General features: G+C 45.9%; 1 protein-coding gene across 2 annotated transcripts in view; it reads right to left on the minus strand.

Moving 5' to 3' along the window:
* KCNQ1 (potassium voltage-gated channel subfamily Q member 1) overlaps window positions 1-10,178 on the minus strand; it is a 580,522-nt gene extending 570,344 nt beyond the window's left edge. The window contains exon 1 of one of the 2 annotated variants that reach the window (XM_075928134.2): window positions 9,625-10,178. In XM_075928134.2, coding sequence (XP_075784249.1) covers window positions 9,625-10,040 — 416 coding nt within the window. In that variant the 5' untranslated portion in view covers window positions 10,041-10,178. The remainder of the gene's footprint in view (window positions 1-9,624) is intronic. The other variant, XM_006134905.5, reaches the window with a different exon arrangement.
* Window positions 10,179-13,464: the final 3,286 nt, after the last annotated feature.

Raw genomic sequence — 13,464 nt, forward strand, 5'->3', positions numbered from 1 at the left:
CTTTCCCTCCTTTGATTTACAAACCCAGATTTACACTTCTAGGATACAAATATTGTTAAGAGCATAGGGGGAGTATATGCTCTGCATATGCACGAGAAGTAAACAAATAGATGGATTCTTTCTTTGAAAATGTGTTTTCACAATCTGTGCTGGATAAACAGGCCAGCATTCCAGAAATACACTTGAAAGCAAGAATTTCAATATTGGGCCAATTTGCAGTTACATGTCTTTCTCCATAATACTGTGTGATAACACTGCATATTTAATAATTCATTATTAAAAAGGGTTGACCAACAATGTAATAAGAATACTCTGTCTGCCATTGTTTATCTTTTGTGCACACACACCCATGCTGCTATGAAAAATTAGCAAACTCTGAACATTCATTGCACAGTTTTAAAACTAGCCTCTTGGCTAACGTAAGTCTGTGTAAGCATCTTAGATGTCAAATAAACTGTGTCATAATCATCACTGATCAAACATGAGGTATACAAAGGCAAAGTAAATTGAGGCAGATACGTGGAACAGAATGAAGATAAGATAGAAGCTGCTTATTGTACACAGGAACATAAGAGTTGCTATATCATAGCAGGTCTATGGTCCAGCTATTCTAGATTGTTGTCCCTGGTAATGGCAATACGTTGTGCCTCAGAGGAAAACGCAAACTAAAAATAAAACACACCTAGCCACAAAAAAGTACTTATATAATACAAAAGGCAACTGAAATTTAAAAAAAAAACCACAACAGCAAAAACTTCTTTCTTCCAGGGGATTATATGATTTTAATCTACTAAGTAAAAAGGGGTTCTTTTCTTCAGATATTTTCAGTAGATTTTATTCATTGCCTTACATGATTCTGAATCTTTGTGTTTGTTATGAAAAGTCAGTTCCAACATAGGGGCAATGATAGTCATAGGGCTTTAGCTGCCTTCTGCAAAGAATGAACTGAAGCCCTTCCAGTTCTGATACTCTTTTCACTATAGGAAGCACAAGTAACAACGGCCACACACTTCCATCTTACTGCTTGAAACTGATATTTAGGAGGTGGGTGTCTTTGGTAACAGGTGCAGATGCTGGGAGGCCCTTAGGACCGCACCAACTCCACAAAATATTGGGAAGTTTCTCTGTAGCACTGTCTTCCTTTTCTCAGCTGTGGCACCTAGGATTGCCACGGGCTGGTTCTTCTCTCAGGCTAAGTCTACACTGCAAAGTTTTTCCAAAAAATACTGTAGAGCACCCACACCTCAAGCTGGGGTTGTCAGGTGTCCAGTATTGAATCGGACAGTCCGGTATTTTCATCTCCTGTCCGGTAAAAAAAATTCAGAAAATACTGGACACCTAAACTGTCTGGTATTTTCCGATTTTCTCCCTGGCCAAGAAGTGAAAATCCCAGATGCTTACCAGGTTCCGCAGGGGAGCTGTCCGGCCTGGCGCAGGAAGGCAAGATGGCGGGTGGCTGCTGCAGCCTGTTAGGACCAAAAAGCCTCAAAAGCACAGCGTTTCTTAAAAGGGTCACGCTGTTTTGTTTTGGGGTTTTTTTTTTTTTTTGTGCTTAACAACTCTCTTAAGTTCTTTTTTCCTTTTTTTTTTCCTTTGCTCAATAACTTTGGTCTCCCCCCTTTTTTTTCCTCCACAGAATTCTTTCCCCATGTTTTTTTTGGGAGGGGGGTGGAAGTTCAGTATTTTTTGTGAAACCGTCTGGCAATACTACCTCAAGCGCATTCGAAAGAACAGAGGGGTTTTTCCAGCCTAGGTATTCCTCATTCAACGAGGAAGAACGCCTTTTTGTGAAAGAGCTCTTTCACAAAAAGGCATGTGTGGATAGGGAAGAGGGGTTTTTGCGCAAAAAGAGGAAAGAGGAAAAAGCACAGGTGCCCTGGTAGCCATTCTGTGCATAGCAATCAGAGCTTACTTTCGAGAGAGTATCCATGCAGTCTGGATGCTCTCTTTTGCAAAAGTGCATCGCTTTTTCGATGCCCTTTTGCAGTGTGGATATGCTCTCACGCAAGAAGTGTTTGCGGAAGATCTCTTCTGATAAAAGCTTCTTGCGCGAGAAGCCTGCAGTCTAGACGTAGCCTCACACATACCAAAACTACTGGATATATTTTCATGCTAATATGTGAGAACTAATTTCCCAATAAACCTCTACTTGTATTCATAGAAACCATACATCTAAATCTCCCATTACTGTGCTAAGTTTTATTTACATTAGTAGTATGTAGAGCATACACTTGAACCAATTTACCTGCTTAGACCAATTACAAGGGATAAATTAAAATGACTAAACTTAAAATGATGTGGGAACAATCCACCTAGCAGCAATAACATTTTCTGTCACCTCTGGCTCATGAATCAACATATGTATGTAAATGTGCAACTTACTTGGTCATAAATTAATAGATGATTCCCAGTTCAACTCTCCTGACAAACTCTGCCCATTACTTATGATTAATGGATACAAAATACAACATTTCCTGTTCACAAAGATTTGTTGCTCATTCTGTCTTCTTCAAGATGATTCCCTGGTTTGGCCTGGGTGAAATAAGACATAGATCTTTCAAATGGCCTGGGCAGAGCCCAACTGTCTTATGCTACGTCTATACTGCAGGCTTCTTTCAGAAGAAGCTTTTCTGGAAGAGAGCTTCTGAAAAAAGTCTTCTGAAAGAGAGCGTCCACACTGCCAAAGCGTGTCTTTTTCGACAGATAATGTCCACACTGAATGGATGCTATCTCGCATGTAAGCTGTGATTACTATGGGCGGAGTGGCCACCAGGGCACCTGTGCTTTTGCCTTTTTCCTCTTCTTGTGAAAGAACTCCCTCTTCCCCGTCCACACAGGGTTGCCAGATGGTTGAAACAAAAATACCGAACACCGCCTCCTCCCTCTCCCCCCCCCCCAAAATAAACACCGGGAAAAAATTCTGTTGAAGAAAAAAGGGGGGGGGGGGAGAGACCAAAGTTACTGAGAGCAAAAAAAAAAAAAAAAAGACTCCAAGACTTATTAAGCAAAAAAAATTTACAGCATGTCCCCTTTAAGAGTGAGTGCAGGGATAGGAATGTGAGTGAGTGCAGGGATAGGCCATTTTGTGCCGGCAACCTTGCGAAACCAGGTAAGCATGGGGTCTGAGGATGTTCGGGGGGGGCAGGGTGAGACCGGGTGCTGAGTGTTTGTAGGGTTGCCAGGTGCTCGGGGGGAAAAAAAATCAGATAATACCGGACATCTTAGGTGTCCTGTATTTTCTGAATTTTTTTACTGGACAGGAGGCGAAAATACCGGACTATCCAGGTGAATACCAAACACCTGGCAACCCTACGTCCACACACGTCTTTTTCTGAAAGAGCTCTTTCAGAAAAAGGTTTCTTCCTCGTAGAAAGAGGTTTACCAATATCAGAAAAAAACCTCTGTTCTTTCCATTTTTTTCCGAAAGAATGTGATTTCAGTGTGGACGTAAGTGAAGTTTTTTCAGAAAAATGGCCATTTTTCCAAAAGAAATTCTGTAGTGTAGACATAGCCTTAGTCAGCAGTTGCCACTGCTGCTTATTCTGGCCTGTAAAAAAAAAGAAAGAAAAAAATACCTGAAAACTCTAAAAACAGAAACTGTCAACACCTCTTAGATGAAGGGAATCTGCTACACTATAGAATATGCAGTGGTCTGACCAGTACTAAAGAAACAAATTACTCAGTGCTGGAGACCTTGCAAACTATGGTCCAGTATCTAACACCCTTCTTCTAAGCAATCTAATTGAGTAGCTAGTGACAAACAGTCTCTAATACCAACTGTCAGCTGCCAGCACCCTGGATCCCTCTCAGGCAGGCTTCAGGCCAATCATCAATGCAACAGGTGCGGTCTCTGACCTCCTGCCAGTCACAGGCAAGCCAAGCACATCCACTGGCATCCTGCTGCAGCTCTAAGCAGCACTTGACACCACTGAGCACCGAATATTCCTGTCCTACCTCCGAGAGGTTATAGACACAAATGGAAATACCCAGACATGCCTCTGGTTTTTCCTTTCAGACTGAACTCAGAGGATCATTACTGGAGCTGTTCCTTTGCCTCCACACCCTCACCTTTGCAGTGCCACAGGGCTCAAACCTCTCCTGATGTTATTCAGCATCTTCGAGAAGCCATTGGGAACTGGTGGAGCAATGCAGGCTGAAGTGCCAGCCGTACGCAAACAACATCCAGCTCTACATTTCCTTATGTCAAATGTAAACAGTACTATATACACAGGACACTAGTTAGAGGCAAGCCAGCCAGCTGACAATATACTGGCAACTCTTCCATCACGGTATCTTTCTGGAACATCCTTCTCCTGCCCTCAGCCATGAGGTGCTTGCCAATGTCTTGGTGCTATTGCACACCCAAATAGAATGACAGCAAAAAAATACCATTTTTCTATTTGTGATTAGCCAGGAGATAAATCCCATCTGATGAGGCAAAGATTGGTCAGAATGATCTATGCATTTGTTATCTCCACTTTTGATTATTGCAAAGAATAGCTTAAAACACAGCCACATTCTCGGAAAATGCATAGTTTCAGACAAAATGCATCAGCCTTCCTACTTAATAACACAGGCTATCATGAAAATATGACTTTGGTGCACCTGTCCCTGAATACAGAGTCCTGTTCAAGGCTTCTGTGTCCTGCTTGTCACAACTTCCCATGGGATTTGCGGCCTTAGATCTCTGAGAGGGTAGCTTTCTCTCCATGACCCAGATAGCTACAGCCCAACAGAACAATGCAATTGCTGTCCAGCACTGTGAGGCATGGTGACAAAACTTCTACAGGAGCTGAGACAAGGCTATAGAATTCACAGGCAAACCATAGCCAAGAAACTCATCACATGAACAAATAAATGTAGAACTCTATCTTTCCACTGTGCTGTCCCTCAGCCATTTCTTTGTGCACACAACACACACAAAAACAATAAAGTAATGAAGCTATTTCTCATACAAGATGGGAAAGCAGAGAGAGAGAGTGTGTGTGCTCGCAATTGGTATTTCTATTTTTAAATATTTGAAGGACATGCAGATAATGATATGGCCATATAAAAAGAAAGTGCACCTCACATCTGAGTTTACTAATGTCCCTGGCCAACAATAGCCCTTCAACTCCATGGTTCACCCACAGTACATCCAATTCTATTGAAGAACCTCAGCTTGTCTGTTCCTTCAGTGTCCCATTTCCTTCAATGTAGAAAGTAAAGGTTGCCACCCACTTCATTTTTGGCTTCCGTATCCAGGTGAAATATTAAGGTTGCCAGATACCCAGTTTTTGGCTATCTGGCAACCCTAAATGGCACCCAAACCAAATATCCGGTTACCATGAGATGAGGGGAGGCACCGGGCCATTATCTTGCACCTACTCCTGCTCAGCTCCTACCTGCAGGCAAGCTCCTTGAGATGATCTAGTGAGCAATAGGGGAAGGGGAGAGGAGCCTGGAGGGGCAGGGAGAGATGGAATATGGATGGGGCCTCGAGAGAAGAGGTGAAGTTGGGGCAGTACTTGATGAGGAGAAGCAAGGGAGGAGTAGGGCTTCGGGAGTCCAGTTACCAGCAGTTAGAAAGATGGCACCCCAAGTTATCAGAAATTGGAGCAGAGCAATGGCCATACTGGATCAGGCGAAAGGTCCACCTAGTTCATTATCCAACACCCTTAACAGAACTGCCTAACCTCTGGCTTTTGGTCAAAGTGACCTTTTATTCAGGTCACTGGCAATTCATGGAAGCTTCCAGCTAGTCTAGCACCTGGCCAAGCTTTTTTTTTCTTTGGAGTCAGGGATGACTATTTCCTCTTAGCCATCACTAAAAGCGGTTGTCTCCTCTGGCTGCTGGAGACAGTCATCTAAAGAAGCCCTATCCTTGGCCTAGCCCCACAGTGGAGAATAAATGCACAAGGGGTTTGGTTTGGGAAGGATGAGGGCCCCACGGAATCACAGGGAGAAATACAAGAGCTGGAGGAGCACAGGCTGTAAACCAAAACTCCTGGAGGAACCCCAGGGCAGAGACAGGACTGCTGGAGATGGTGCACAGAGAGAGAAGTCTGTGGCTGGCAGCATACAAAAGAAAATACAAGCTCATCTCCCCCTGCTGGTAGAAGGCAGCAAGTGGCAAGTTTCTTTAAAAAAATCTTTACTTCCAAATGCCAGTCTGGGGAGGCAGTGGGAGTTCACTGGGGAGGTAGCATCTCCATTGTGTCCTTCCAGTCACACACCATGCATTCAGCCATGTGCACTGAGGTGTTGGAGAATATTTAGCATCACTGTCTCTCATCAATTCACTTGAACAGTTCTTTTGGAGCAGGGGATACTCACTGGGGTAAAGCTCATGCCAAACATTTGTGTGCCCAATCTTTCAAAAAAATAAAAATAAAAATCTTTCTGTTCACCTTGTAATTCCACTCCTAAAACAGAGCTGCAAGATCTTAACTTACTCGCCTCCCCCTCAAGCCCCAGGAAACAAGACTAGCCCACACTACCTACTAGCCACCTGCAAAATTCTATTTAAACAATTAGGGCTAAATCCTCAGCTAGCGTATATCAGCATAACACCATTAAAGTCAACAAAGTTATGCCAATCTATACCTGCTGAGGATCTGGCTATAAAATTTGAAATTAAGGAAACACAGAAACTATCTTTGTTTCTTTTTTCAATTGTATAACTGCAAAAGTGTTAAACTGTTCTTTCCTCCAGTCTATATTAAAAAAAAAAAAAAAAAAAAAAAGACTGCAGAATTGCTCCATTTTTCATTCAGGAGAGAACTGACAGGGCCCAGCTACTGTTTAAACCTCTGGATAATATTCAGGGGATATAAGTTTACAATCTGAGAACGACATGTCTGCAAAACAGCATGGATGTCACTGGCATGAATGTCACCTGGCCATGATTTCTGTTCTTCGTGTATCTTTGGTACACCCAGCATGAAGGTAAAACACCTATAATTTTAGATGATATTAGCAAATACGTTCAAAATTTATTTGGGTTGCCTCAATTTTTGGCACATACTGCACTCAGTTCTACAGATGAAAGATTCTGTATTTAGTGCATAATTATAGCCTTATTCATTATTAAATAATTACCAAATAGTTACTTTGATCATCTGAATTTTTTTTTAAAGTTATCTGTATCACTAGAATGGATTTGGGTCTCGCCATTAAAATGCCAAAGATGCCAGTTCAGATAGAACTTGCCTGATCAGACAGGGAAACCTCTGCACTATGCAGCTTTCAAAAGTGACTTTATGACACACTAACATCAATTTGCCTTCAGCCATTATATCATTTTTTACCTAAATGATACACTGACCCAAGACATCCATAACATTTCTCCTGGATCTTATTACCTGGATGTAATATTGCAAATTGCTCAAAGGCTATGCAAACCCTTTATACCATCGAGATTAAAAGGCATTAATTTTTCATGCATACATTTGTAAGCTGCTGATGAACAACAGCACTGATCTGCCACGGTGTTGGTTCAGGACTGGCACACTGCTCCATGTGAGAAGACACTATGGACACTGTACGTAATTCAGTATCTGAACACAGCTACAGCACCACAGCTTTAACATACCACAGAACTCATCTCCTCACTTGACTACAATCACTAGGGCTATGTCTACACTGCAGGCTTCTTGTGCAAGAACTGTTTTGCACAAGAGTTCTTGTGCAAAAGTACTTGCGCAAGAGCACATCCACACTGCCATGTGCTTTTGCACAGGAGCATCCACGCATCCATGGCAGTGTGATGCTCTCTTGCACAAGAAAGCTCTGATGGCTATTTTAGCCACAGGGCTTTCTTGCGCAAGAAACTCCTTGCCCATCCACACTGCCTTCTTGCGCAAGAACTCTTGCGCAAGAGGGCTTATTCCTCGCGGAGAGAGGAATAACTCTTGTGCAAGAAGCCCTCTTTTCCGACGCTTTACTGTAAATTTACTTGAGCAAGAACACGTGTGCAGTGTAGATGCTCCACAAGTTTTTGCACAAGAACAGTTGTTCTTGCGCAAAAAGCCTACAGTGTAGACGTAGCCTAGGAGTAATGGCACCATTATAAGCTAGGGAAAATGTCACGAATGACTGTCTCCATAATTGACTCAGGCTAGGTAAAGCTACCATTTCCATCCACTACAACATGACCCTCATCTGTCTTCCTTTAGAGGGGCTGCAGCAGCAGAATAATTACAATACCTAATGTGAAGGGGATGGCGAAAGAAATAATATACTGTAACTGAATAATTCAGAATAAATTATTTAAAAGCCTGATTTGCATCAAAGAATGAACCATTAAGCATTTAAGATGTAACCTACTTTATCTCTTTCTATATCAACAAGAAATAATTTGTGTCAGCCATAAAAAGAACACCTCGTTATGAAAGGCACCTGATGCTATTTTCTTATTCTAAGAAATATGTAAGGCATCTTCAATTCTTGGATTTTATTTTTTTAAGGCCCACTATGACACAACTATAGGGCTGTTTTGGACTTTTTATGCACAATCTGGAATGAGATGCCTATGGGCAAAAGTTTGATGTTTAAAGCTTGTTATGCCTACCAGAAAACCAGAAGACAAGTATTGCAATACTTCATAACTAAAGAAATTCAGTCAAACTCCTGCCAATCTGTAGGTCCTAGGGAAAGAGGTAAAGGCCATATAAAGTGAGGAAGTGGGTTAACAAGCTAGACTTTCAAAACAGGTGCTATTATTGCTCAGTTCAGTCATTACAAAGATGTTTGATGCAATCTTTATAGGTACTAAGGGCCCAATCACTTGAACCAGATTCTGGCACATTACCTACACTGACATTTTCCTTCTCCTCCCTCTGTGGGCCATAAGTCAATTAACAGTCCTGGGGATTTCTGTGTGAGTACTTGCAGAGTAGAGCACTATCCAGTGTGAGAAAGGGTAACAGAATCAGCCCAGAATAATTTCTCAAACAAGCATTAACAGATAGATTAAACTGCCCTGCGAAGAACAAAATTTATTTGCTCTGGTAACATGGCTAGCATAAGGAGTTCTCAATACTTCATGCCTTGCTCACCACCTTGCTCAAGAACAGTAATGAATGAATGGAACATGCATAGGTCAAATACATTCATTAAAAATAGATACAGGCCAGACTAGATAAGATTTACATTTACTTGACTAGGCAGATTTTGTTTAGAAAACCTAAAATGAAAGTAGTGTAGAATCTCCGCAGGACCCACATCTGTGCACATGCACACCTGACCCAGCAAAATAAATTTTTGCTCTGACCAGGGAGTGCAACAACAAACTATTAATAAAACTGGGGATGTGAAATGTACCACAGGCTGCTTTGTAAGTCGGTCGGCTGGAGTTTGAAAGGCAGCAGGTTAGCTCAGTGCAGTGTGTCCTTTCCAAGAAAAAGTCAGAGCTTTCCTTCCACAGCTGACTGTAATCACCATGCCAAAGCCTAGGAAGCAGGCTGCCCTTGCTCTCCACCCCGCCACCCCCACTTTGCCAAAGTGGTGCCCATGATGGCAGCAGCAGCAGCATTTGACCGCGAGCAGCGGCCAGAAGGACATCAGAGGGCGGGCTGCAGGACCCGGTGCTGATCGCCCCGCCAGGGCACGGTGGCCCCATGGGGTGCGCAGCGGACTACTCACACAGTGAAGTGATACACGAAGCACTTCCAGCCGGTGGGTCTCTCTAGGAAGTTATAGACCCTGCCTTGGATGTGGGTCCTGCTCAGCAGCGGGCGGCGAATGCTGTAGATGGAGACCCGAGGGTCCGGGCTGATGTGGGGCCGGGGGCAGTCCGTGTCCGTGTTCACCACCACCATCTCGCTCTTGAACGGCGGCTCGCCCCGATCCGCGTCCCGATCCGGCTCCGCGGGCGGGCTGGCATCCGGCTGCCTCGGCTCCTGGACCGCGGCCATCGGGGCGTAGTGGGCATGGGGGGTGTTTTCGGCCAGCTCCAGGGCGGAGGGCTTCTTGCTGGGAGTCATGCTGCCTTTCCGGGACGCAGGCAGCCGCCCCAAGCTCCAGCGTCTCTTCTCAGACTTGGGGGAGGCGGAGGTCATGACCGGAGGGGGAGGGAGGCGTGTGCGCGGGGAAGGAGGCGGCGGGGCAAGCCGCTGCAGGGCAGGGCAGGGCGGGATGCAGCCCCGGCGCTGCCCCGGGGAAGGAAGGCGGGAGGGACAGCCAGCCCACCGCTGGGGAGTCTCGCACGCTCCCTCCCCCGCTCCCGGAGCGCCTAGCCCGGCCCACCCCGAGGGACGGCCCCGCCGTGAAAGGTACGAGGTCTCCGCCTCCCTGCCACCCGACCCGAGGGAGGCTGCGAGCCCGGGTGGCAGCGGGAGCTGCCTGGCCCCCGGCCATTCCCCTCAGCCTCTGCGCGAGCTGCTCCGGCCGCCGGGTGGCGGCCAAGCCCGCGCCGGGCTTGCTGGGGGCTGCGCCTTTCCCCTCCCCCTTGTCAGAGCCAGTGTCAAGTCAACCCCATAGGCGCTGCCCGTTCGGGGGCTGGGACAGACAGTGCCCCGCAACATGTGGGAGGCTCCCTGCTGTGGGGCCTGGGCTGGGACAGACAGTGCCCCACAATGCGAGGGTGGCATGGCTGGCTCCTTACCATGGGGTCGGGGCTGGGACAGACAGTGCCCCACAATGGACGGGTGGCATGGCTGGCTCCTTACCATGGGGTCGGGGCTGGGACAGACAGTGCCCCACAATGCGAGGGTGGCATGGCTGGCTCCTTACCATGGGGTCGGGGCTGGGACAGACAGTGCCCCACAATGGACGGGTGGCATGGCTGGCTCCTTACCATGGGGTCGGGGCTGGGACAGACAGTGCCCCACAATGCGAGGGTGGCATGGCTGGCTCCTTACCATGGGGTCGGGGCTGGGACAGACAGTGCCCCACAATGGACGGGTGGCATGGCTGGCTCCTTACCATGGGGTCGGGGCTGGGACAGACAGTGCCCCACAATGCGAGGGTGGCATGGCTGGCTCCTTACCATGGGGTCGGGGCTGGGACAGACAGTGCCCCACAATGCGCGGGTGGCATGGCTGGCTCCTTACCATGGGGTCGGGGCTGGGACAGACAGTGCCCCACAATGCGAGGGTGGCATGGCTGGCTCCTTACCATGGGGTCGGGGCTGGGACAGACAGTGCCCCACAATGCGAGGGTGGCATGGCTGGCTCCTTACCATGGGGTCGGGGCTGGGACAGACAGTGCCCCACAATGGGCGGTGGCATGGCTGGCTCCGTACCATGAGGCCGGGGATGGGACAAACAGTGCACCACAATGGACGGGTGGCATGGCTGGCTCCATACCATGAGGCCGGGGATGGGACAGACAGTGCCCCACAATGCGCGGGTGGCATGGCTGTCTCCGTGCCATGGGGCCGGGGCTGGGACAGACAATGCCCCACAATGCGCGGGTGGCATCACTGGCTCCCTGAAGAGGGCCCAGGATGCTGCCTTAGGATGGGACCAGATCTGGGTGGCACCTCTGAGCAATACATAAGCCCTGGAAAGGGAAACGAAAGAAGCACCCCTGTCTTTGTGTGTGTCTTTTTTTAAGGGGTTACAGATGGGCTCACTACCACAGGCAATTTTCAGAGGTGTCCGGCTTGCATCACCCAAGCAGGGGAGCAAAGGCCCTCTTCAGCCCCTGCTCAAGTTAGTTACCTAACACTTTTGTGGATATGATCTCCCTGTGGAGTAAAGCAAGTGCGGAGTGGGGCGAGAAGATAGCACCATGTCACACTGGCCAGCCACCAGGGAAGGCTGCAGCTGTATCCTTTCAAAGGCTGCAATAAGGTGAAAGTAAGATAAACTTTACTTTTAAAGGATGTTTTTGAGGATCACTCTCTTGACAGGGCTGTATTCATGTAGTTGTAACACTGGTACAAGACTATGTCTACTGACACAAGGTACTCTGCTTGACCTCTAGGTGTAAATAATTTATGTCACACTTGAGTGCTAAATTGTTCTTTTTATTATTTTTGCTCCCTCACTCATGCTCCATTTGTCCATATTATCAACTGGTTTAATTGTATCTGGCATGCAGATTATGAGTAGGGCTTATCTGAAATGATCTCCCAGGAGGTTATTCTACTGGATATAGCTGATCAGTCAAAATGAAAATGTTTTGTGGAGAAAGAGTTCCTGCCCATTTGCCCTCTTGGCTCCTAGCCATTCAGCAGCCCGACTTGATAGGCTGACGAATAGTTGTGAACCTGGGAGCTTTGAGAATGCCAGCCCCCAAATTCCCAAGCTGTCAGCTCTTTCAGTAGGACAACCTCCCAAGATCCTCAGCTCCAGGGCAGCCCTCTAGGCAGACGACCCCTAAACCAGAGATCCCAGGGTCAGTGTCTTCAAGGCAGGCCACCACTCAGACTGCCCCAGAGATAGCAAGCTATTCCCTTTGTCAAATTAATTCAAACATTTTTGGATTTTCATGCCAAAGCAGTATCAAACTCATATTTTGAAATATTGAAATCATGTGTGAAATGGAATCACCTTTCTCCATGTTATTCTGTTTGTGAAGTTACAGGTGTGGGGACTGTCTTCCTTGTTATTTCTCTGTAACAGCGTCTTTCATAATGGAGCCCTGGTTTTTCATTGCAGTTTCTACATGCTATCATGATATAAATAAATGATGAATATGTGTTTGAACTAGAGAGTTTTGCCCCTCAGCTCTCATACCATAGTTGACTCACTCAACAACACCTTTAAAATATATTTACTTTTGTGAAGGCCCCCTGTTATATGTGTTGACCATTACTGTCAGGCTATATGAAGGCTTGGCCTAGTTTTTCTGTGTACTGTTTTAAGCAATGACTGACTTTACTATGACAAATTGTTTCACACCACAGTTACATGAGCCTACATTGCAGCAATTAACTAACAATTTCTATTCCCAGACAAAAAGGGGAATTATCTTTGATTTGGAGAGCTCTTTTTTCCCCTTCTACACCATAATAGAACAGAACTAGTTAACAAGCATAGCTGGGCTGAGTTCATAAGCAATACTTGTGCTTAAAAAAATGTTGTGGCAAGATAAGGGGCTATATAAAGTTAAACAAAAACAGCCTTACTAATTGCCACTTCATTCAAACCAGAGAGAGCTATGGAGGAGAATTGGGCCAGATCCTCAGGTGGTATAAATGAGTGTGATTTTATGATATGGCCTATTGTCTTTTAAATGAAGAAAAGAAAAGCATTGGTCTTACAATGAAAACTAATTACATCTGTTTGAAAAATAAGTTGGCAGTGATTGTTTGTCATGTGAAAAAAACAAACATGATTAGCAAGTCACCTTAGCAAAACAGCATGCTGGAAGAGGGGAGGTCTGTCTTTCACCTAATCAACAGCCAGCCAGATTGTGCCTAATTGGCACATATCCATGTTGAGAGTGACATGACTTCATACCAATCTGTCAAGAGCTTTTGTGCCATGTAGGGAGAATCCACATGCTGCATACCCTTCCTGACCCCGCCAGCTC

This window comes from Pelodiscus sinensis, chromosome 5, assembly GCF_052426305.1.
Source record: "Pelodiscus sinensis isolate ZL-2025 chromosome 5, ASM5242630v1, whole genome shotgun sequence".
Taxonomy (NCBI): Eukaryota; Metazoa; Chordata; order Testudines; family Trionychidae; genus Pelodiscus; species Pelodiscus sinensis.